Here is a 26020-nt window from a genome sequence, read left to right as displayed (position 1 = left end):
ATTGACAAAACCTTCTGGTTGCATCATATACAACTCTTCTTTAATAAATCCATTAAGGAATGCAGTTTTTACATCCATTTGCCAGATTTCATAAAATGTGGCAATTGCTAACATGATTCGAACAGACTTAAGCATCGATACGAGTGAGAAAGTATCATCGTATTCAACACCTTGAACTTGTCGAAAACCTTTCGCAACAAGTCGAGCTTAGTAGATAGTAACACTACTATCAGTGTCCGTCTTCCTCTTGAAGATCCATTTATTTAACATGGCTTGCTGATCATCGAGCAAGTCAATAAAAGTCCATACTTTATTCTCATACATGGATCCTATCTCAGATTTCATGGCCTCAAGCCATTTCGCGGAATCTGGGCTCATCATCGCTTCCTCATAGTTCGTAGGTTCATCATGGTCAAGTAACATGACTTCCAGAACAGGATTACCGTACCACTCTGGTGCGGATCTTACTCTGGTAGACCTACGAGGTTCAGTAGAAATTTGATCTGAAGTTTCATGATCAATATCATTAGCTTCCTCACTGATTGGTGTAGTTGTCACAGGAACCGGTTCTTGTGACGAACTACTTTCCAATAAGGGAGCAGGTACAGTTACCTCATCAAGTTTTACTTTCCTCCCACTCACTTCTTTCGAGAGAAACTCCTTCTCTAGAAAGGATCCGAATTTTGCAACGAAAATCTTGCCTTCAGATCTGTGATAGAAGGTGTACCCAACAGTCTCTTTTGGGTATTCTATGAAGACGCACTTCTCCGATTTGGGTTTGAGCTTATCATGCTGAAACTTTTTCACATAAGCATTGCAACCCCAAACTTTAAGAAACGACAGCTTAGGTTCATTGCTAAACCATAGTTCATACGGTGTCGTCTCAACGGATTTAGATGGTGCCCTATTTAACGTGAATGCAGCTGTCTCTAATGCATAACCCCAAAACGATAGTGGTAAACCGATAAGAGACATCATAGATCGCACCATATCCAATAAAGTGCGGTTACGACGTTCGGACACACCATAATGCTTGTAGTGTTCCAGGTGGCATGAGTTTGTGAAACTATTCCATATTGTTTTAATTGAAGACCAAACTCATAACTCAAATATTCGTCTCCATGATCAGATCGTAGAAACTTTATTTTCTTGTTACGATGATTCTCCACTTCACTCTGAATTTCTTTGAACTTTTCAAATGTTTCAGACTTGTGCTTCATTAAGTAGATATACTCATATCTGCTCAAATCATCTTGTGAAGGTCAGAAAATAACGATACCCGCCACGAGCATCAATACTCATTGGACCGCATACATCGGTATGTATTATTTCCAATAAGTCACTAGCTCGTTCCATTGTTCCGGAGAATGGAGTTTTAGTCATCTTGCCCAAAAGGCACGGTTCGCAAGCATCAAATGATTCATAACCAAGAGATTCCAAAAATCCATCTTTATGGAGTTTCTTCATGCGCTTTACACCGATATGACCCAAACAGCAGTGCCACAAATAAGTTGCACTATCATTATCAACTTTGCATCTTTTGGCATCAATATTATGAATATGTGTATTACTACGATCGAGATCCAACAAACTATTTTCATTGGGTGTATGACCATCGAAGGTTTTATTCATGTAAACAGAACAACAATTATTCTCTGACTTTAAATGAATAACCGTATCGCAATAAACATGATCAAATCATATTCATGCTCAACGCAAACGCCAAATAACATTTATTTAGGTTTAACACTAATCCCGAAAGTATAGGGAGTGTGCGATGATGATCATATCAATCTTGGAACCACTTCCAATACACATCGTCACTTTACCCTCAACTAGTCTCTGTTTATTCTGTAACTCCTGTTTCGAGTCACTAATTTTTAGCAACCGAACAAGTATCAAATACTCAGGGGCTACTATAAACACTAGTAAGGTACACATCAATAATCTGTATATCAAATATACCCTTGTTCACTCTGCCATCCTTCTTATCCACCAAATATTCAGGGTATTTCCGTTCCCAGTGACCATTTCCTTTGCAGTGTAAGCACTCAGTTTCAAGCTTTGGTTTAGCTTTGGGCTTCTTCGTGGGAGTGACAACTTGCTTGTCATTCTTCTTGAAGTTCCCTTTTCTTTCCCTTTTCCCTTTTCTTGAAACTAGTGGTCTTGTCAATCATCAACACTTGATGCTCTTTCTTGATTTCTACCTTCGTCGATTTCAGCATCACGAAGAGCTCGGGAATTGTTTTCGTCATCCCTTGCATTATAGTTCATCACGAAGTTCTAGTAACTTGGTGATGGTGACTAGAGAACTCTGCCAATCACTATGTTATCTGGAAGATTAACTCCCACTTGATTCAAGCGATTGTAGTACTCAGACAATCTAAGTACTTGCTCACTAGTTGAGCAATTCTCCTCCATCTTTTAGGCGAAGTATTTGTCAAAGGTCTCATACCTCTTGACACGGGCATGAGTCTGAAATATCAATTTCATCTCTTGAAACATCTTATATGTTCCATGACGTTTCAAAAACGTTTTTGTAGTCCCGGTTCTAAGCCATAAAGCATGGTGCACAAAACTATCAAGTAGTCATCATATTGAGCTAGCCAAACATTCATAACGTCTGCATCTGCTCCTGCAATAGGTCTGTCACCTAGTGGTGCATCAAGGACATAATTTTTCTGTGTAGTAACGAGGATAATCCTCAGATCACGGATTAAATCCGCATCATTGCTACTAACATCTTTCAACTCAATTTTCTCTAGGAACATATCAAAATAAACATATGAAAGCAACAATGCAAGCTATTGATCTACAACATAATTTGCAAAATACTACCAGGACTAAGTTCATGATAAATTTAAGTTCAATTAATCATATTACTTAAGAACTCCCACTTAGATAGACATCCCTCTAATCCTCTAAGTGATTACGTGATCCATATCAACTACACCATGTCCGATCGTCACGTGAGATGGAGTAGTTTCAACAGTGAACATCAATATGTTGATCATATCTACTATATGATTCACGTTCGACCTTTCGGTCTCTGTGTTCCGAGGCCATATCTGTTATATGCTAGGCTCGTCAAGTTTAACCTGAGTATTCCGCGTGTGCAACTGTTTTGCACCCGTTGTATTTGAACATAGAGCCTATCACACCCGATCATCACGTGGTGTCTCAGCACGAAGAACTTTCGCAATGGTGCATACTCAGGGAGAACACTTCTTGATAATTTAGTGAGAGATCATCTTAAAATGCTACCGTCAAACTAAGCAAAATAAGATGTATAAAAGATAAACATCACATGCAATCAATATAAGTGATATGATATGGCCATCATCATCTTGTGCTTGTGATCTCCATCTCCAAAGTACTATCATGATCTCTATCGTTACCGGCACGACACCATGATCTTCATCATCTTGATCTATATCAATGTGCTGTTACATGGTCGTCTCGCCAACTATTGCTCTTGCAACTATTGCTATCGTATAGCGATAAAGTAAAGCAATTATATGGCACTTGCATCTTATGCAACAAAGAGACAACCATAGGGCTTCTGCCAGTTGCCGATAACTTCAACAAAACATGATCATCTCATACAACAACTTATATCTCATCACGTCTTGACCATATCACATCACAACATGCCCTGCAAAAACAAGTTAGACGTCCTCTACTTTGTTGTTGCAAATTTTACGTGGCTGCTACGGGCTGAGCAAGAACCGTTCTTACCTATGCATCAAAACCACAACGATAGTTCGTCAAGTTAGTGTTGTTTTAACCTTCTCAAGGACCGGGCGTAGCCACACTCGGTTCAACTAAAGTTGGAGAAACAGACACCCGCTAGCCACCTGTGTGCGAAGCACGGCGGTAAAACCAGTCTCGCGTAAGTGTACGCATAATGTCGGTCCGGGCCGCTTCATCCAACAATACCGGTGAACCAAAGTATGACATGCTGGTAAGCAGTATGACTTGTATCGCCCACAACTCACTTGTGTTCTACTCGTGCAAATAACATCAAAGCATAAAACCTAGGCTCTGATACCACCGTTGGGGAACGTAGTAATTTCAAAATTTTCCTACGCACACGCAAGATCATGGTGATGCATAGCAACGAGAGGGGAGAGTGTAATCTACATACCCTTGTAGACCAAAAGCGGAAGTGTTAGAGCAATGCGGTTGATGTAGTCGTACGTCTTCACGGCCCGACCGATCAAGCACTGAAACTACGGCACCTCCGAGTTCTAGCACACGTTCACCTCGATGACGTCCCTCGAACTCCGATCCAGCCGAGTATCGAGGGAGAGTTCCGTCAGCACGACGGCGTGGTGACAATCTTGATGTTCTACCGTCGCAGGGCTTCACCTAAGCACCGCTACAATATTATCGAGGAGGACTATGGTGGAGGGGGGCACCGCACACGCCTAATAGATCTCAAGGATCAATTGTTGTTGTGTCTTTGGGGTGCCCCCCTGCCCCCATATATATAGGAGCAAGGGGGGAGGCGGCCGGCCTATGGAGGAGGCGCACCAAGGGGGGAGTCCTACTCCCATCGGGAGTAGGACTCCTCCTTTCCTTGTTGGAGAAGAAAAGAGGAGGAGAGGGAAAAGGAAAAGGAGGCTGCCCCCCTTGTCCAATTCGGACCAGAGGGGGGGCACATGCCTCCTTCCTTTTGGCATCTCTCCTCTATTTCCGTATGGCCCAATAAGGCCCATATACTCCCCGGCGAATTCCCGTAACTCTCCGGTACTCCGAAAAATACTCGAATCACTCGGAACCTTTCCGAAGTCCGAATATAGTCGTCCAATATATCGATCTTTACGTCTCGACCATTTCGAGACTCCTCGTCATGTCCCTGATCTCATCCGGGACTCCGAACTCCTTCGGTACATCAAAACTCATAAACTCATAATATAACTGTCATCGAAACCTTAAGCGTGCGGACCCTACTGGTTCGAGAACAATGTAGACATGACTTAGAACTATTCTCGGTCAATAACCAATAGCGGAACCTGGATGCTCATATTGGCTCCCACATATTCTACGAAGATCTTTATCGGTCAAATCGCATAACAACATACATTGTTCCCTTTGTCATCGGTATGTTTCTTGCCCGAGATTCGATCGTCGGTATCCAATACCTAGTTCAATCTCGTTACTGGCAAGTCTCTTTACTCGTTACGTAATGCATCATTCCGTAACTAACTTATTAGCTACATTGCTTGCAAGGCTTATAGTGATGTGCATTACCGAGAGGGCCCAGAGATACCTCTCCGACAATCGGAGTGACAAAACCTAATCTCGAAATACGCCAACCCAACATGTACCTTTGGAGACACCTGTAGTACTCCTTTATAATCACCCAGTTACGTTGTGACGTTTGGTAGCACCCAAAGTGTTCCTCCGGTAAACGGGAGTTGCATAATCTCATAGTTACAGGAACATGTATAAGTCATGAAGAAAGCAACAACAACATACTAAACGATCAAGTGCTAAGCTAACGGAATGGGTCAAATCAATCACATCATTCTCCTAATGATGTGATCCCGTTAATCAAATGACAACTCTTTTGTCCATGGTTAGGAAACATAACCATCTTTGATAAACGAGCTAGTCAAGTAGAGGCATACTAGTGACACTATGTTTGTCTATGTATCCACACATGTATTATGTTTCCGGTTAATACAATTCTAGCATGAATAATAAACATTTATCATGATATAAGGAAATAAATAATAACTTTATTATTGCCTCTAGGGCATATTTCCTTCAGTCTCCCACTTGCACTAGAGTCAATAATCTAGATTACACAGTAATGATTCTAACACCCATGGAGTCTTGGTGCTGATCATGTTTTGCTCGTGGAAGAGGCTTAGTCAATGGGTCTGCAACATTCAGATCCGTATGTATCTTGCAAAATCTCTATGTCTCCCACATGGACTTGATTCCGGATGGAATTGAAGCGTCTTTTGATGTGCTTGGTCCTCTTGTGAAATCTGGATTCCTTTGCCAAGGCAATTGCACCAGTATTGTCACAGAAGATCTTCATTGGTCCCGATGCACTAGGTATGACACCTAGATTGGAAATGAACTCCTTCATCCAGACTCCTTCATTTGCTGCTTCCGAAGCAGCTATGTACTCCGCTTCACATGTAGATACCGCCACGACGCTTTGTTTAGAACTGCACCAACTTACAGCTCCACCGTTTAATAAAAACCCGTATCCGGTTTGCGATTTAGAATCGTCCGGATCAGTGTCAAAGCTTGCATCGACGTAACCATTTACAACTAGCTCTTTGTCACCTCCATAAACGAGAAACATATCCTTAGTCCTTTTCAGGTATTTCAGGATATTCTTGACCGCTGTCCAGTGATCCACTCCTGGATTACTTTGGTACCTCCCTGCTAACCTTATTGCTAAGCATACATCAGGTCTGGTACACAACATTTCATACATGATAGAGCCTATGGCTGAAGCATAGGGAACTTCTTTCATTTTCTCTCTATCTTCTGCAGTGGTCAGGCATTGAGTCTGACTCAATTTCACACCTTGTATTACAGGCAAGAACCCTTTCTTTGCTTGATCCATTTTGAACTTTTTCAAAACTTTATCAAGGTATGTACTTTGTGAAAGTCCAATTAAGCGTCTTGATCTATCTCTATAGATCTTGATGCCCAATATGTAAGCAGCTTCACCGAGGTCTTTCATTGAAAAACTTTTATTCAAGTATCCTTTTATGCTATCTAGAAATTCTATATCATTTCCAATTAATAATATGTCGTCCACATATAAAATCAGAAATGCTACAGAGCTCCCACTCACTTTCTTGTAAATACAGGCTTCTCCAAAAGTCTGTATAAAACCATATGCTTTGATCACACTATCAAAGCATTTATTCCAACTCCGAGAGGCTTACACCAGTCCATAAATGGATCGCTGGAGCTTGCACACTTTGTTAGCATCCTTTGGATCAACAAAACCTTCTGGTTGCGTCATATACAACTCTTCTTCCAGAAATCCATTCAGGAATGCAGTTTTGACATCCATTTGCCAAATTTCATAATCATAAAATGCGGCAATTGCTAACATGATTCGGACAGACTTAAGCATCGCTACGGGTGAGAAAGTCTCATCGTAGTCAACCCCTTGAACTTGTCGAAAACATTTCGCAACAAGTCGAGCTTTGTAGACAGTAACATTACCATCAGCGTCAGTCTTCTTCTTGAAGATCCATTTATTCTCAATGGCCTGCCGATCATCGGGCAAGTCAACCAAAGTCCACACTTTGTTCTCATACATGGATCCCATCTCAGATTTCATGGCCTCAAGCCATTTTGCGGAATCTAGGCTCATCATCGCTTCCTCATAGTTCATAGGTTCGTCATGGTCAAGTAACATGACTTCCAGAACAGGATTACCGTACCACTCTGGTGCAGATCTTACTCTGGTTGACCTACGAGGTTCGGTAGTAACTTGATCTAAAGTTTCAATATCATTAGCTTCCTCACTAACTGGTGTAGTTGTCACAGGAATCGATTTATGTGATGAACTACTTTCCAATAAGGGAGCAGGTACAGTTACCTCATCAAGTTACTTTCCTCCCACTCACTTCTTTTGAGAGAAACTCCTTCTCTAGAAAGGATCCAAATTTAGCAACAAAAGTCTTGCCTTCAGATCTGTGATAGAAGGTGTACCCAATAGTCTCCTTTGGGTATCCTATGAAGACACATTTCTCCGATTTGGGTTGGAGCTTATCTGGTTGAAGTTTCTTTACATAAGCATCGCAGCCCCAAACTTTAAGAAACGACAACTTTGGTTTCTTGCCAAACCACAGTTCATAAGGCGTCGTCTCAACGGATTTTGATGGTGCCCTATTTAATGTGAACACAGACGTCTCTAAAGCATAACCCCAAAACGATGGCGCTAAATCAGTAAGAGACATCATAGATCGCACCATATCTAGTAAAGTGCGATTACGACGTTCGAACACACCATTACGTTGTGGTGTTCCAGGTGGCGTGAGTTGCGAAACTATTCCGCATTGTTTCAAATGTAAACCAAACTCGTAACTCAAATATTCTCCTCCACGATCAGATCGTAGAAACTTTATTTTCTTGTTACGATGATTTTCTACTTCACTCTGAAATTCTTTAAACTTTTCAAATGTTTCAGACTTATGTTTCATTAAGTAGATATACCCATATCTGCTCAAATCATCTGTGAAGGTGAGAAAATAATGATACCCGCCGTGAGCCTCAACGTTCATTGGACCGCATACATCGGTATGTATGACTTCCAATATATCTGTTGCTCGCTCCATAGTTCCGGAGAACGGCGTTTTAGTCATCTTGCCCATGAGGCATGGTTCGCAAGTGCCAAGTGATTCATAATCAAGTGATTTCAGAAGTCCATCAGTATGGAGTTTCTTCATGCGCTTTACACCAATATTGTTGGAAATATGCCCTAGAGGCAATAATAAAAGGATTATTATTATATTTCCTTGTTCATGATAATTGTCTTTTATTCATGCTATAACTGTATTATCCAGAAAATCGTAATACATGTGTGAATACATAGACCACAACATGTCCCTAGTGAGCCTCTAGTTGACTAGCTCCTTGATCAACAGATAGTCATGGTTTCCTGACTATGGACATTGGATGTCATGATAACGGGATCACATCATTAGGAGAATGATGTGATGGACTAGACCCAATCCTAAGCATAGCACAAGATCGTGTAGTTCGTTTGCTGGAGCTTTTCCAATGTCAAGTATCTTTTCCTTAGACCATGAGATCGTGTAACTCCCGGATACCGTAGGAGTGCTTTGGGTGTACCAAACGTCACAACGTAACTGGGTGACTATAAAGGTATACTACGGGTATCTCCAAAAGTGTCTGTTGGGTTGACACGGATCGAGACTGGGATTTGTCACTCCGTATGACGGAGAGGTATCTCTGGGCCCACTCGGTAATGCATCATCATAATGAGCTCAAAGTGACCAAGTGTCTGGTCACGGGATCATGCATTACGGTACGAGTAAAGTGACTTGCCGGTAACGAGATTGAACGAGGTATTGGGATACCGACGATTGAATCTCGGGCAAGTAACATACCGATTGACAAAGGGAATTGTATACGGGGTTGCCTGGATCCTCGACATCATGGTTCATCCGATGAGATCATCGAGGAGCATGTGGGAGCCAACATGGGTATCCAGATCCCGCTGTTGGTTATTGACCGGAGAGCCGTCTCGGTCATGTCTACGTGTCTCCCGAACCCGTAGGGTCTACACACTTAAGGTTCGGTGACGCTAGAGTTGTAGAGATATTTGTATGCAGCAAACCGAAAGTTGTTCGGAGTCCCAAATGAGATCCTGGACGTCACGAGGAGTTCCGGAATGTTCCGGAGGTAAAGAATTATATATGAGAAGTTGAGTTTCGGCCATCGGGAAAGTTTTGGGGGTCACCGGTATTGTACCGGGACCACCGGAAGGGTCCCGGGGGTCCACCGGGTGGGGCCACCCATCCCGGAGGGCCCCATGGGCTGAAGTGGGAGGGGAACCAGCCCCTGGTGGGCTAGTGTGAAGGAAATATGCCCTAGAGGCAATAATAAAGTTATTATTTATTTCCTTATATCATGATAAATGTTTATTATTCATGCTAGAATTGTATTAACCGGAAACATAATACATGTGTGAATACATAGACAAACATAGTGTCACTAGTATGCCTCTACTTGACTAGCTCGTTTATCAAAGATGGTTATGTTTCCTAACCATGGACAAAAGAGTTGTCATTTGATTAACGGGATCACATCATTAGGAGAATGATGTGATTGACTTGACCCATTCTGTTAGCTTAGCACTTGATCGTTTAGTATGTTGTTGTTGCTTTCTTCATGACTTATACATGTTCCTGTAACTATGAGATTATGCAACTCCCGTTTACCGGAGGAACACTTTGGGTGCTACCAAACGTCACAACGTAACTGGGTGATTATAAAGGAGTACTACAGGTGTCTCCAAAGGTACATGTTGGGTTGACGTATTTCGAGATTAGGTTTTGTCACTCCGATTGTCGGAGAGGTATCTCTGGGCCCTCTCGGTAATGCACATCACTATAAGCCTTGCAAGCAATGTAGTTAATAAGTTAGTTACGGAATGATGCATTACGTAACGAGTAAAGAGACTTGCCAGTAACGAGATTGAACTAGGTATTGGATACCGACGATCGAATCTCGGGCAAGTAACATACCGATGACAAAGGGAACAACGTATGTTGTTATGCGGTTTGACCGATAAAGATCTTCGTAGAATATGTGGGAGCCAATATGAGCATCCAGGTTCCACTATTGGTTATTGACCGAAAACATGTCTCGGTCATGTCTACATTGTTCTCGAATCCGTAGGGTCCGCACGCTTAAAGTTAGATGACAGTTATATTATGAGTTTACATGTTTTGATGTACTGAAGGTAGTTCGGAGTCCCGGATGTGATCACGGACATGACGAGGAGTCTCAAAATGGTCGAGACATGAAGATTGATATATTGGACGACTATATTCGGACACCGGAATAGTTCCAGGGGTTATCGGATATATATATACCTGAGTACCGACGGTTACCGGAAGCCCCTCGGGGGTTTAATAGGCCTCATGGGCCCAAAGTGGAGAAGAGGAGGGGCGGCCAGGCCAGGTCGCGCCCCCCTCCCCCTCTAGTCCGAATAGGACAAGGAGGGGGGCGGCGCCCCCTTTCCTTCCTCCCCTCTCTCCCTTCCTCCCCCCTCTTCTACTTGGACAAGGAAAGGAGGGAGTAGGACTCCTCTTGGCGTGCCCCCTCCTGGCCGGCCGCCCCCTCCCCCTTGCTCCTTTATATATGGGGGCAGGGGGGCACCTCTAGACACAACAATTGATCATTGATCTCTTAGCCGTGTGCAGTGCCCCCCTCCACCATAATCCACCTCGATAATATCATAGCGGTGCTTAGGCGAAGCCCTGCGTCGGTAGAACATCATCATCGTCACCACGCCGTCGTGCTGACGGAACTCTCCCTCGACACTCGGCTGGATCGGAGTTCGAGGGACGTTATCGAGCTGTACATGTGCAAGAACTTGGAGGTGTCGTGCTTTCGGTGCTTGATCGGTCGGGCCGTGAAGACGTACGACTACATCAACCGTGTTGTGCTAACGCTTCCGCTTACGGTCTACGAGGGTACGTGGACACACTCTCCCCTCTCGTTGCTATGCATCACCATGATCTTGCGTGTGCGTAGGATTTTTTTTTGAAATTACTACGTTTCCCAACACTGCGACTATCCAAGCGCAAAAGCATGGCTGTTCACTATGGAAAATTCGTTATCACATGTGGACTTCACAAGGCTCGGGGTTACTCTATGGGCGATTTGGAGCTCTAGGAGAAAGTTGATTCACGAGGGGGTGCACCAAACACCATACTCAACTAATGCATTAGTGACCTCTTTCATCAATGATCTCCAGGTTTTAGCTAAACCACATGGGAGTCCTACAGCTAAGCAGCCGCGCTCGAGCCAGTGGGTGCCACCACGGGACGGAACCTGCAAGATCAACGTCGATGCTGCGTTGTTGAGAAACAGACCGGTCGGAGCGGTTTCAGCGATATGCAAAGACCAGCATGGAGTTTTCTTAGGCGCGTCCACGATTACCTTCCAGGGCTTGGACAATCCCACGAAGCTTGAGGCCTTGGCAGTACAGGAGTCACTTGCGTTGGCGGATGACCTCTACGAGCGCGGGATCTCGGTGGCCTCGGATTGCAAAAATGTTATTTATGACATCAGACAGGGGAGTGTAGCGGCCTATGGTGCTATCATTAGGGGGATTGTAGATCGTTCCAAGTCTTAAGCTTTTTGCTTTTTTAGCCATGAATTTAGGAGCTCGAATGTCGAGGCTCACAATTTAGCGAAGCATGCTCTCTCACTTGGTGTTGGCCGCCGTGTGTGGTTAGGCAACCCAGGTGATCTTTATTTCGTCCCTGTAAACATTGTGCCGAGTTAAATAAAAGCTTCGCAAGATTGCCTCAAAAAAAGTAATAGGAAATTGTAACCACTAAAAGAAATTTAATAGGAAATTGTCACAAAAACCCTAAAAAAGGAATTTGTCTCAAAACAAAGTTAGAGGAAACCCTTTATTTCAACCGACTGATGCTGGCCGGCACAAACCTCCTTGCGAGCCGTCCGATCGAGTTTAATCGTGCAGTGCTGGTGTCTCTCACGCGCCCGCCTAGACAGCAGCACGGGCCCGGCTTCAACCCCGTCGTGCTCATCCGCCTAGCGTCTCGGGGACATTTTTGCAGGGGCGTCGGATCCAGGCGCTACTCGGGCAGTAGCTGATGAAGAGAGGCCACGCGGCGGTGAGCCACGATGACGACGGGGAGTGGAGGTGTGCACGACGAAAGAATCAACAACAACGCTCCGTCGGCACAGGTATTCCACACACCTCGCCCAAATCGAGCTGAAAATGCTAGGTGTCAGTACAAAATCAGGGGTTCGATGAGCGGCGCTCGTTGGGCAGAGGGGTAGTCGACAGTGCAGCGATTGTGGGCCAGCGGGGCTCGTCGGGAGCGTTTAGGTCAGGGCGATTGGGGGTTGTTGCTCCAACGTAGAGATCACGCGTGTGTGGTGGATTTCCTTTGTTTTAGAGCAGTGAATCCGCAGCCAGCGCAACAAATCCCAAGTGAGAGCAAATGCAGTGCGAGAGGGGGTGATATGGGGCTTCACAGTAGCATGAATGTTGGTCTCCAGACTGGTAGTTGTGCTTCATTTGCAGCAAGGCTGGAATGTGCTTTTTTTTTCTAGGCATGGGCTTGATTTGACCTAACTCAGCTTATTTGTTTCATTTTCTAGGATTCCTTTTGTCAAAATAACGGCCCATGGCCCCACACGGCCCGTGACGCCATTTTCACACAAACCACCCCAAACTCCGAGAAAACTCTTCCCTCCTATCAAACCGACCTCGCATCGCAGTTCAGGCTATAAAAACGGAATAGCCGGAGCCGCCAGGTACCCAGGCGCAAAAGAGCCATCCTCCTCCTCTGCTGCTCCCCACGTCTCATCCCCCCACAGGCTAGGGTTTCTGTAATGGCGGCGGCGGCGGCGGCGGCGGCGGGGTCCTCCAGGCGCGGGCCGATGGACGACGACAAGCTCAGCTTCGAGACCTCGGCGGGGGTGGAGGTCGTGGGGAGCTTCGACGCGATGGGCATCCGCGAGGACCTGCTCCGCGGCATCTACGGCTACGGCTTCGAGAAGCCCTCCGCCATCCAGCAGCGCGCCGTCGTCCCCATCATCGCCGGCCGCGACGTCATCGCCCAGGCCCAGTCCGGCACCGGCAAGACCTCCATGGTCTCCCTCTCCGTCTGCCAGCTCGTCGACACCAACATCCACGAGTAAGCCATTGCCCGTCCCGCCCCCTCCCTCTGCTACCCTCGCTCTCGCTGGATCGCCTTGGATTGCCATCGGCCGCTGCCACAACTCGTCTCATTCGCCTAGATTCGTTCGTGCCGTGTGCGGGACCGCCCGTGTTCTTGATTTTGTGATGGCATGTGGATTTTGCAATAGATTCGTGGAATCTGTTAAAACATTCGCACACTAATAAACTGTTGAAATTATACTAGTTTCTTTATAACTGTTACTATAGCATAGTTTCTTTGTATTTTTAGTTATGTTAAACTGTAAAATTCAGATCTCCCGGTAATGTTCTTACACTTTGCTTTACACTTGGATAGTATTGTTATTAACTAGTGTCAAAAAGCGTCTTACATTATGGGACGGAGGGAGTATTTTTCTGAGATCAAAGCTCACAGTAGTGTACTTGTTAAAATGTATTTTTCTAAGATCAAAGCTCACGGTAATGCTCTTACACCCTAGTTTACAATGTGGATAGTTTATTTTGTATTTTTAGTTATGGTATAAATTGTAATTTTCAAAGACTACCAGCACTGTTATTACACTTGTCTGTTATTACAGCCTAGCTTTATTGTATTTTTAGTTCTGTTAAAATGTAATTTTCAAAGCTGCAGTTCTTACACTGTGGTTCACTTGGATTTTATTGTTATTGCAACCTAGCGTTATTGTATTTTTAGTTCTTTCTAACTGTAATTTTCAAACATCCCATTACTGTTCTTTAAATGCCAAATTGATGTTGTACCTGCAGTTTGGGTAACTGCTATTTTAATTGATTTTACTGTAGTTTCAATAGAAAAAACGGAGTGTCCATTTATAATTTCCCTTCGTTGTTTTTGGCCTTATTACTCTGCAGTTAGATTGTGTATTTGTTCTTCCTAGGTTAAAAACGCAAATGCTCCTGTATTTGGGTCAATTTCAGGTTGCATCAATCAATTGTGTTCTAACTACATCATATCCCCCCTTGCAACTTCATTTTTTTTGTCACTGTAGAACTGCTGAAAATTCCTACATTTTCATCATTTTTTTGTAGTAATTTGATGTAAAAGTGCACCAGAGCTTGCTACTGTTAAACAACATAGTGTCCTGTGTATATGCCTTCCAACATATGTTTGTAGGAATTTCTTATTCTTTAGAACTGTAATTGCTTGTTTATTACTCTGTAACTTTTAACATTTCCTACCATCAGTGATTCTTTCAACATGAAAGAAGATGCAGAGGAATGATTTGTTTTTCAGGGAGTTGAAGGGAGGCTAACTCCAGGTGGATGTTTTCTTTCAGGTAACTCTCCAAACTTGTGGTTGTTTTGTCTGATGCAATTGCTTAAATTTGTTTGTCTCCTGCGTGACCAATTCCTTTAATTTGCTTTCCTGATGTCGCTTTTCTTAAGGATGTGCATATCTCTTGGCATAGCTCTGGGCTTTCCTTGTTATATGGGCGAACATTGTGGTTCCCCATCTGTGCTAGCGCCACCACATATTTATTTTCTTATGCATTTACCAGTGTGTTACTCTGCGATACACCATTGTTTACCTCTGTAGGGCACTAGCTTTGATAATGTATATATAGCACTTGCTCCGTAATAGAAAGCTCAACTTAATATTGGGTACAATTTTTATTCTGCAGGGTGCAAGCATTGATACTGTCACCAACTAGGGAACTTGCCACGCAAACAGAGAGGGTGATGCAAGCTGTTGGGAACTACATGAGTGTGTCTGTGCATGCCTGTGTCGGTGGCAAAAGTATCGGTGAGGATATTAGGAAGCTTGAGGCTGGAGTGCATGTTGTTTCGGGAACCCCAGGCAGGGTATGTGATATGATCAAGAGAAGGACCTTGCGCACAAGAGCCATCAAGCTGCTAGTCCTGGTTAGTTTGCCATTGCCATACTGCATTTGTTTTTTTTTTGTTTGCACCAAGTTCTACAAGTGTTAACATTCTTCCATATTAGGATGAAGCCGATGAGATGTTGACCAGAGGTTTTAAGGATCAGATCTATGATGTCTACAGATACCTCCCCCCAGAACTTCAGGTCGGTCATTGAAATTAAGCCTTTCTCAAACTGCTCTTTTGTGTACTTTACCAGTCTGTCCTGTCATCGTGCTGATGTGTTTTACTACAGAATTCAAGTTGCCACCTGCTTGTATTTTTTTTGTCTCTTTCACCTTTCTGACTTGACCTTTTCCTTGTGCAATACCCATGTCTTGCACCTTTTACTATAATCATCTGCCAGTACCTAGCCATGAATGGTTTGTTTAACTATAGGAACAGATTTGTGTGTCCTTGCTTTATTGTTCATTTTTTCAGCTTGTTATTGGTTGAGCATTTGTAACATTCTCTTAGCAGTGAACTCTAAATGGGAAAAGCAGGCATTTTAGAGTTAAACTTAACATGAGCACCAAGCCTCATGGCTAGAAATAAAGGCAGAGACCTCATACTTTTCTAATTGTGTATTATTATTGAACCATATGCAGGTTGTCTTGATCTCTGCAACTCTGCCCCATGACATCTTGGAGATAACTAGCAAGTTCATGACTGATCCAGTCAGGATCCTTGTAAAGCGTGATGAGTTGACCCTAGAGGTAAATGTCACCACTTGTTTTGCTTTAGTGTATTGTGTCTTATTTAGCACTTACATTTTTCATGTCATGTTTGTAGGGCATCAAACAATTCTTTGTTGCTGTTGAGAAGGAGGAATGGAAGTTTGATACTCTGTGCGATCTTTATGATACACTGACCATCACTCAGGCTGTCATTTTCTGCAATACTAAGAGAAAGGTAATGTGTAGCTCAGTTGATTGCTGTTGGTTACACTATTAAACTGTAGCGATGTGCTGCTTTGGCTCAAAGTGTATGAAATCTTGTCCAGATTTGTTAACCATGTCCGGTTGACATAATTGATGGTTGACAGCTTGCTAAACGATAGTTGTTCCCTTTTGGACAGGTGGATTGGCTTACTGAAAGGATGCGCACCAACAACTTTACCGTATCAGCTATGCATGGTGACATGCCTCAGAAGGAAAGGGATGCAATCATGAGTGAGTTCAGGAGTGGCACGACCCGTGTTCTGATCACAACAGATGTTTGGGCTCGAGGGCTGGATGTTCAGCAGGCAAGTCTTGGTACCCTTAAGCATGCTGTTGCATGATTCTTATTTTGGTTACTGGCTGAATGTATTTGCCTTTGTTCAGGTCTCTCTTGTCATTAATTATGATCTCCCGAATAACCGTGAGCTTTACATCCATCGCATCGGCCGCTCTGGGCGTTTTGGGCGCAAGGTAAAGTTACACACCCACCCCTCCTGCGAAACTTGAGTCACCCCTCTATGGGACTGCCTAAGATTGTTTTTGATGAAACTCTGAAAAGTGAACATGTAGCGTGTGACTCACCTATCTGAAACAAATGTTTGCTCTCTGCATCCCAATTGTTTGCACAATTAATACTCTTGTTGCTTGACGTATATATGAAAAAAAAATGATGTGCAGGGTGTGGCGATCAACTTTGTGCGCAAGGATGACATCCGTATCCTGAGGGACATTGAGCAGTACTACAGCACGCAGATCGACGAGATGCCGATGAACGTCGCCGATCTGATCTGAGCTCTGGACCGGAGCGGTCTCTCCCTCGCTAGGTCTCTGTGTGTGGGATTTGGTTGATGTTTGGCCATGACGACTGTATTGGGGTTTCCTTTGTTTTGCTTTTGGGCGGGTATGAAGGAACATGAAGTGTTTATATTGTTTCTTGGAGAAGCAGCTCTGGCCAACTTTGGCAGGCACTCTGCTCATTGAACTTGTTATTTTAATTAGTTTTGGCCTTTTGAATAATGCTTAGTTCTATCTATATTATGTTTTGGTGTTGATGTTATAATGCCACGACCCTATATAACTTGCTTAAACCCGTTTGATTGGGTTGCCACCTGCATGTTGTGTATTTCTTTTTCTTCTTTTGAAAATGAGAATTGAGAGGTGGAGGCTGCCAGCGGACGAACATGGCCATAAACCATCAATGTGATGGGTAACAGGTATTGCTGACATGCATAGCAATGGACATACAACATCTTTAGTCATCTCTGGAAGCAACCCTGAAGCATGGTAATGCTCAGGTAACCAGCAGTAAGTAACAAGGGCACAACCCAAAGGGGAAAGAAACAGCCGTTGTACCTCCTTGGACCTAGATTCAGAAGGAAAAAACGGAACAATTCTAGATTCCTAACATAATTGAATATCAAGCTATATACCGAACTCCAGGAAGGAAAAAAAAAAGGAACAAGTACTTCAGGCCAGCTTATCATTAACAATGTGTATGAGCATTCGGACTTCAATCCTAACACTATATGCTCAAAACATGGTGTAGTGCAGTTCCCCAAATATTGAATGGAAGCAAAGAGTCATAATCCCCGAACCTAATCAACATGATATTATGCTTCTTGTTATGTGGCCTCATACGTTGGCTAGAAAGGAATAAAAATCAAAATTACTCCTAGCAAAAAAATGGCTATACATAAGTAAACTCTTATTCAGACGCAAACATGAGTAAACTCGGCACACCGAGAAACATGTAGAAAATAAACTAAAGTTCTAAACATTAACATATATGTAAGTTTACTACCTAACTTAGAGTACTTTGCGGTCGGGCTAGCCATGTAAGCCACGATCCATTTTGACCTGCCGCCCAAACTTCTATATGAATCCTGAAACAAAGCATCACAAATGTAAATTGTTTCAAAGAAAGAGATGTTTTGTGGTGCTTTGTTTTCATCTTGTCGTTTATCACAAATGGAAACTTCAACATCCGAAGTGCATCACTAATTTCCCCTCCCTACACAGATTCTTACCATACAAAATTTTATGCCAATTTTATACATACATGGAGCTGACTTATAAGTGACCATAGTTCACAGCTAGGGTTGGAGATGGATGACGGGTGATGGTGTTGATGATGATCCCCGTGATGATAGAAGTGTCGGTGATGTTGATGGCTTCAAATACCCCCTTCCAGAGGGAAAGGATCCCAAAGAATATGCCTTCCAGGAGCATAAAAGTGCTTCGCCTCCGCTACGCCTTGTAGATGACGGCGAAAAAAATCCAGTAAAATTCCCACCAGTGTTTCGGGAGGAATAACAAATATAAGCCAAGGGCGCAGGGATGCGGTGCCCGTGGGCCCCATGCCCCCTCCCCACGCGGCTAGGGGTGGGCGTGTAGGCCTCACAGGGCCCCTCGACCCCATGTTATGCTCCGTGGATATTTTATTTTGAAAATATTTTCTGTATTTTTCTCTGAATTTATTGGACCCCGGGAAATGCCTTTCTTCACTAGTCGTTATTTTGCTCCTATTCTACAATTTTCCGTTAATTCCCCTCCTCCGGTAAATATGCAATGAGAAGAAAGGGCATTAGAATTGAGTCATAATGTGCAAAATATCGATAGTAGAGAAAAAATTTATAGCAAGAAATAGTGATGCAAAAATCACCCCCCCAAGTTTAGACCTCACTTGTCCCTAAATGAGTGCCGAGCTTGGTAAACATGACCATAAGTTTAGGCAACTGACCCTTTTTCTTCTTTTAGTTATTGAGTTAACAACTCACAACAATTTATACCATTATAATTAAAAAAACTACGATATTCTAGAAACATTTACACACATAGCCTGGGCACGCCTTGCGTCGAGAAACACAGCCAGCAGGAGATTGCGGCCTTGCCAAGGCAGGGAAATGGCAGCCCATAAATATTTTCAGCTGCACCGGCACGACTGCATCGCTAAAAGACCAGTGCGCACGACTGTAAATCGTCTGAAACAGTTTTCTGGTCAGTCGACTTGTGCAAAATTTATTTTCGGTCTACTGGCTAATGGGCAATGTAAGTAGGGTTAAAGATTTCACCAAAATTTCAGTAAAATTTCGCATATTTTTGTGGTGCCCGAAATATTTTTAACCCCAAAATTTAGATGCAGGTTCCAGCTGATTTCAAAATAAACTTAAATTATGTTAGAATTCATTAAAATTAAGTAGCATTTGAAATCTCAAAATCTGAAATAATTTCCGAAATATGCGACATTTCGGAAACTTCGCATATTTCGGTGAGGTCCGAAATTAGTTTGTTTCCGAAATTAAAAAAAACCAGTAACAATGGAAGCATAGATGCCAATCGTCTACAGATTGGATTACACATAACTCTCTATCTCCCCCGCGTCCTTGTGCTCGTCAACATTCCGAGCCCTGCGCTTGGTGATCTCTGACGACATGAAGCTCGGCATGGTCTCCTCCTCCTCCCAGTAACGAGAATCATCACGGCTCGTCACACTGAGAAACAAGTAGAAAATAAACTGAAGTTCTAAACATTAACATATATGCAAGTTTTCTACCTAACTTAGAATACTTTGCGGTTGGGCTAGCCATGTAAGCTACGATCCAGTTTGACCTGCCGCCCAAACTTCTACATGAATCCTAAACAAAGTATCACAAATGAAAATTGTTTCAAAGAAAGAGATGTTTTGTGGTGCTTTGTTTTCATCTCGTCGTTTATCGCAAATGAAAACTTCAACATCTGAACACCCATCAATGCATGGTGTTCTTCGACCGACCGAAGAAATTTTATGCCAATTATATACAGACATGGAGCTGACTTATGGGTGACCATAGATGACAACTAGGGTTGGAGATGGATGATGATGGTGATGGTGTTGCTCATGATGATGTTGTTGATAATGATCCCCGTGATGATAGAAGTGTCGGTGATGTCGATGGCTTCAAATACCCCCTTCCAGAGGGAAAGGATCCGAAAGAATATGCCTTCCGGGAGCAGAAAAGTGCTCCGCCTCCACTACGCCTTGCAGATGATGGCAAAAAAATATAGTAAAAATCCCACGAGTGTTTCGGGAGGAATAACAAATATAAACCAAAGGGCGTAGAGATGCGGTGCCCATGGGCCCCATGCACCCTCCCCACGCGGCTAGGGGTGGCCGTGTAGGCCTCACAGGCCCCCCTGACCCAATGTTTTGGCTCCGTGGATATTTTACTATGAAATTATTTTTTGTATTTTTCTCTCAATTTATCGGACCCCAGGAATGCCTTTCTTCACTAGTCATTATTTTGCTCCTATTCTACAATTTTTTGTTAATTCCCCTCCTCCGTTAAATATGCAATGAGAGGAAAGGGCATTAGAATTGAGCTATAATGTGCAAAATATCGATAATAAAGAGGAATTTACAGCAAGAAATAGTAATGCAAAATCAACCCCCCAAGCTTAGACCTCACTTGTCCCTAAGTGAATGCCGAGCTTGGTAAACATGACCATAAGTTTAGGCAACTGACCCTTATAATTCACAGCAATTTATACCATTATAATTTAAAGAAATCCGATATTCTAGAAAAAATTACGGTCAGTCGATTAGTGCACACGTCTGTAAATCGATTAAAACAGTTTTCCGGTCAGTCGACCGATTTCCAGTCTACTGGCTAATGGGTAGGGTTAAACATTTCACCAAAATTTCAGTGAATTTTCCAAAATTTCGCATATTTCTGTGATGTCCGAAATATTTTTAACCCCAAAATTTCGATGCAGGGTCCAACTGATTTCAAAATAAATTTAAATTATTTTAGGATTCTTTAAAATTAAGTAACATTCAAAATCTGAAAATCCAAAATAATTTCTGATATATGTGAAATTTATTCCGGTGAGGTCGATCCGAAATTAGTTTGTTTATACGAAATAGAAAACCAGTAACAATGGAAGCATAGACGCCTATCATATCTACAGATTGGATTACACGTAACTCTCTATCTCCCCCGCGTCCTTGTGCTGATCAACATTCCGAGCCCTGCGCTTGGTGATCTCCGACGACATGAAGCTCGGCATGGTCTCCTCCTCCTCCCAGTACCGATAATCATCACGGCTCGTCCCCGCAAAACCATCATCCACGTCGTCGTCCAGTAACGCCCCCTCCGGCGGCCACACAAACGCGGGCTTCACCAGCGGCACGTCCGGCACCGGTGCCGTCTTGGCGACAACCTGCAGCACGTTGGCCAGGGTCGGCCGGTCCGATGGGTTCGGGTTGCTGCATGACAGACCGAGGAGCAGCAGCCGGGCGGCATCGTCGGCGTCGAACCCCGCCTCCGAAGCTCGGAGCTCGGCGTCAACCGCTTCGAGCAGCCTCCCCTCCTGATGGAGCCACCAGGCCCAGTCGACGAGCAGCGGGAACTCGTCGTCCGCTTTGCCGAGCGACCTCCTGCCGGTGACGACCTCGAGGACCAGCACCCCGAACGCGTAGACGTCGGTCTGCCGGGTGGCCTTGTGGCTGACGGGGTACTCCGGCGCGATGAAGCCCCAGGTGCCCGCGACGCCGACGTCGGTGAAGGAGTTCTTGTCGAAGCCGACGACTCGCGCGAGGCCGAAGTCGCCGAGGCGGCCGCGGAAGGCGGAGTCGAGCATGATGTTGCTGGCCTTGATGTCGCGGTGGAGCACCGTGCGCTCGTACTCGTGGTGGACGTAGTGCAAACCGGCGGCGACGTCCTTCACAATGTCGTAGCGTCTCTCCCAGGGCAGAACTGGCTGTTGGTGACCACGGTGCTGCTGCCTTTCGTGGAACAGGTGCTTGTCTACGCTGCCATTGGGCATGTACTCGTAGATCAGTAGCAGCTCTCCATTCTCGTAAGACCAACCTGAAAATTGCTACGTCATAGTATATAGTACTCCTATATACGTACAAGATTAAAAATGGTAATGCTAAAATCTGAGTCAGATTTTTAAATCATGACAAATCAAACATTTTTAATGGCAATTTATGTTGATGCGAGGATGACATATTTAGTTTGTAAGCATGGCAATTTTCTTGCAAAACAATGATTTGTCATCCTTGCCATCCTCGACAAATATAAATTGTCATAAAAAACGTTTGATTTGCCATGATAAATAAAAATCTAACGTCATATTTACAGTTGGGTACTTAAAAAAATACTACCAGTATAGTCACAGATGTGAAGTTGGGGGTTTTGTGACAAAAGAAAAAGTGGAACAAGTAGTGGCACTAATATATGAAGTTAAGGGATAAAATATGACAATTTTTGTAAATAGAGTAACTAGTGCCACAACACGTATCTTTAGGGGTAAAAACTGTCATTTACTCAAAAGTATTATAACATGAAAATATTATGAACAAGAAATCTGGTTATGCTATTTCCATCATATATACCACAGTTCAAATCAAATAAAATTATACAATCTTTGTTCCATTTTACTTGATGTTTTTAACCTTGTCAAATATTCAGGTTGCTAATCTGGACCACTAATATTTACATCAGTTCATCAAGGCTCGTATAGTATAGTTGTACAAATATAATATTAGCAAAATGTTAAAAAGATTGTATGAAATTTCAAAGTAGATGATGGCCAAATCTACACATAATAATACTTTTTGACATTGGCTCCTAACCCAAATAAATTATTTTGATTGATATGATCAACTAATAAATTATTAATTGGAAGTGAATGATAGTTTCATGGCATCGTTTCACAATTTCTGTGTATATATGCATCAAATGTAATGTTTGTAATGCTCAGCTTCTCGAAAAAAAATATGTAATGCTCAGCGAAGTTTGCTAGAGCTAGTGCCAAAGTGTAAAACATCATATATTTAGAAAGGAGGAAGTAACTTCTGTGTACCAATCAAATTAATAGATTTAAACCTACTCGCAGTTGAAGTTCAATTGGAATCTAAATTTGCAAGCAAAAATAGATGGACGCTAAGTTTGCCATGAAAAGGCATAGTGCATAGTTATTTAACACATTACTTTTCTTTGCTGAAATCTATGTTCACGTATATAGTCAGTTTACAACCAAAAAGGTTCTAAGACAAGCAGTTTGCCACCAAATTTAAAAACAGGGAATAAAAAAAATCATATATAGAGTGATCTTGGGCAGTTGGGCTTCCGTTTGCTACCATCATCAACCAAGGAATAGAGATTGTTAAGGCCTTATTTGGTTTACTGGAATTTTGTAGGAATTCTATAAGGTAAGATTTCTGTAAGAAATTTCTTCTTTAGAGACCTTTAGTTTACAGGAATAATATCTTTTTGGGTCTGTCTAGGACACATCTAGATGTGACATAGTTATGTCACATCTAACCTGATGTCCACTCTATTTGTGGTCTTTTTTTTGTCCTAGTTTTTTATTTCTTGTTGCTGCATTATATATTTGTGGAAGCTTAGATGTGACATCCTTAAAAAACATCTAGATTGAATTAGACAAACTGTATCTTTGTACTCTCTCCGATGCATACCAGAGCAGTTCAAATCGCCTGTTGGTCTTACCGCGCAAATTCTTGATGAAATTAAAGATTGGAGCTTGCGGGTGTACGTAGGTGTTGGAGGATTAGATGGTTTTGTGAGGAGTTAGACTTAGTTCTCTTTGTGTGATGTGAGTGTATCCACATTTGATGTTCTCATCAAACATTGGACTCTTGTAATTTATTTGCTTCCTTCTATAAAGATATGGTACATCTTTGGCATACTCTCAGAATTTTTTTTCTCTCCAATGCATATTAATTGTTGTTGAATTAGTATAAAATTGTATTAAACTAGTGACAATTAATATGGAGGAGGGAGTACTATACATGGGAATGATTCCTATCCTTCATATTTGAAAAGAAGTTCGGACTCAATGGGGAAACCCTTATCGTATACAATATGAACTAAATGACTTATCTTTTATTAAAGATATTTTTGAGATACATGTCATCTGACTTGCTATAGCCTTTCTATTTGACCATATTTCTATCTTATGAAGCAAAGGAGGAGGAGGCCTAAGTTTGTAAAAACGGTTCAAAGTTCCAAACACATACAAATCAGAGTCAACATTGGAGCCTAATAAGATGCAGACATGCATTATTGAGCAATTAACGACGTACCAAGAAGAGGGGCAATGTTCTTGTGGCGGAGCCGGTGGATGATGTCGACCTCAGCGAGGAAGTCCTCGTAGCCACGGTCGTCTTTCCGTGTGAACTTCTTCACGGCCACGTCAAGGCGCTCCTCGCCGCGCTTCCCTGACCGGAGCGTTCCCTTGTACACGGCGCCGAAGCCGCCTCTCCCCAGCTTCATCATCTCATGGAAGTTGTGGGTCGCCTTCCTGATGGTGGCGTGCTTGAACTCCCTGGGCACCCCGGGGAGCTGTCTCAGCACCTCTGAGAGCTTGAGCCTCGTCCTGAGAGCCCTGTACCTCGACAAGAAGTAGCAGGCCGCCACGAAAATGATGGCCGTGATAACGGCTATAGGAAGCACCACCGTCAGCAGTATGGCGAAGAATTCTCTTTGCAGTTCACGACCATGGTTCGGTTCAGGGGGCATGGGTTCCGGGAGCTTCTCCATGGTGATGTTCCAGCTATAGACCACCGCCTGACAAGTGGGCAAGAACCTGCTCTTTGAGGCGAATAAACCGAAGTAACCGGAACCCCTAAGGTCGCCCCTGAACACGGACAGGCTGACGACGTCGGTGACGTTGAGCGGCATGTGGAGCGCGGCTTCCCCAGGTTTGGGCTTGGCACCCTCGACCACATACACAGATAGGTTGTGAGCGGCGGCGTTGTACTCGATCCAGACGGTGTAGTTCGCCATGGACGTCGCATTCGGCTCCAGCTCGATGGAAACGTACATGCCGGTAGTACCTTGAGAATAGTAGTACTTTGCTTTACTGACCTCGATGGCGACGCGGTGGCCGTCGGGGAATGTGGTAGTAGAGCTAGCCAAGGATGCGTAGGTGGCTCTGTGGAAGCCATCCAGAGGGGAAGGCAGTATCCCGAACATAAGGCCGCCGTCGCCTTGGCGTGATGTGTTGGCGCTCATGGTGAATGTCGCGTTGAAGGATGCCTCAAGCTTTGGCCCGTCGTAGTTCGACCGCCGCCAAGCCCACTGCGAGTGAACGCCGTATGGGTATGCTGCACGGGCCGGCCGCCATAGATCGACTTCCTCCCGGAGGATGGCACATCCCGCCCGCCTCGTGGGGTCAGGAGGGTAATATACCGGCGGCTGGTAGACGTCGTCGGTGGTGAGGTGGAGGGCTCCGTCTATGATGCCTGCGTCCCAGGAGCTCTCCAGCTCATCGTTCTGGAGCTGGAAGATGCAAACGCCATGGTCCTGCTCGCGGGAGTAAGGGATGTAGGAGGGCCCACAATCGAAAAACGATTTTGCGGTACAGGGGCGCAAGACTATCACCGATACAAGGATGCATCGCAACAGACCTTCTGGCAACGGCGACAGACTTACTACATGCTTCAGCTCCCGCCGGTGCCAGGGAAGAAGGTCGACCATCGTCGTCGCGGACTTATGCTCCTTTCCCCCGCTTTACTTTCGTATATAAACTACTCTTCTCCTCTATCTTCTTAGTTCTTATCTTCTGATTTTTGGTTCATTTATTATATACGGACGTGATGAGTGCATTCGAGTCCATGAGCAGGAAATGCAGTGGCACCGCTGTGGAAACGTGGACCGGTGACACCAGCGGCAAGATGACACGTACGTATGTCAGGTTTGTGGTCAAGAAAACGCGTCGACAAGTCAAGTCCAAGCAGTGGACAGGTGTTTTCTTTTTTCCTTCGATT

At 43.8% G+C, this 26020-nt stretch overlaps 2 protein-coding genes across 2 annotated transcripts; one reads left to right on the top strand and one right to left on the bottom strand.

Moving 5' to 3' along the window:
- The first annotated feature begins 13053 nt into the window (after window positions 1–13053).
- On the top strand, window positions 13054–17294 carry LOC119366346 (eukaryotic initiation factor 4A-III homolog B-like). The gene is made up of 8 exons (XM_037632072.1): window positions 13054–13421; window positions 15064–15304; window positions 15387–15467; window positions 15910–16017; window positions 16094–16213; window positions 16380–16547; window positions 16627–16713; window positions 16921–17294. Exons 1-8 carry the CDS (start codon window positions 13117–13119, stop codon window positions 17032–17034), a joined length of 1224 nt encoding a protein of 407 aa, XP_037487969.1. The 5' UTR covers window positions 13054–13116; the 3' UTR covers window positions 17035–17294.
- A 3818-nt stretch (window positions 17295–21112) lies between these two features.
- On the bottom strand, window positions 21113–25782 carry LOC119366344 (probable L-type lectin-domain containing receptor kinase S.5). Its single transcript, XM_037632070.1, has 2 exons — window positions 24335–25782; window positions 21113–22091 (listed from the first exon to the last, which is right to left on the bottom strand). The coding sequence occupies exons 1-2, from the start codon at window positions 25728–25730 to the stop codon at window positions 21196–21198; spliced, it is 2292 nt and encodes a 763-aa protein (XP_037487967.1). The 5' UTR covers window positions 25731–25782; the 3' UTR covers window positions 21113–21195.
- Between the last annotated feature and the right edge of the window lie 238 nt (window positions 25783–26020).

The sequence above is a fragment of the Triticum dicoccoides genome, chromosome 2B (assembly GCF_002162155.2).
Source record: "Triticum dicoccoides isolate Atlit2015 ecotype Zavitan chromosome 2B, WEW_v2.0, whole genome shotgun sequence".
Taxonomy (NCBI): domain Eukaryota; kingdom Viridiplantae; phylum Streptophyta; class Magnoliopsida; order Poales; family Poaceae; genus Triticum; species Triticum dicoccoides.
The sequence above is the reverse complement of the archived record's forward strand: the minus strand, read 5'-3'. Positions and strand labels throughout refer to the sequence as shown.

Bases quoted from the DNA above. Each gene is read 5' to 3' on its own strand.
- LOC119366346 (XM_037632072.1), top strand. From the start codon at position 13,117: ATGGCGGCGGCGGCGGCGGCGGCGGCGGGGTCCTCCAGGCGCGGGCCG. The intron at 13,422-15,063 runs GTAAGCCATTGC...TTTATTCTGCAG, and splicing joins GTCGACACCAACATCCACGA to GGTGCAAGCATTGATACTGT. The intron at 16,214-16,379 runs GTAATGTGTAGC...CCTTTTGGACAG, and splicing joins TCTGCAATACTAAGAGAAAG to GTGGATTGGCTTACTGAAAG.
- LOC119366344 (XM_037632070.1), bottom strand. From the start codon at position 25,730: ATGGTCGACCTTCTTCCCTGGCACCGGCGGGAGCTGAAGCATGTAGTA. The intron at 22,092-24,334 runs GTACGTCGTTAA...AGCAATTTTCAG, and splicing joins GAACATTGCCCCTCTTCTTG to GTTGGTCTTACGAGAATGGA.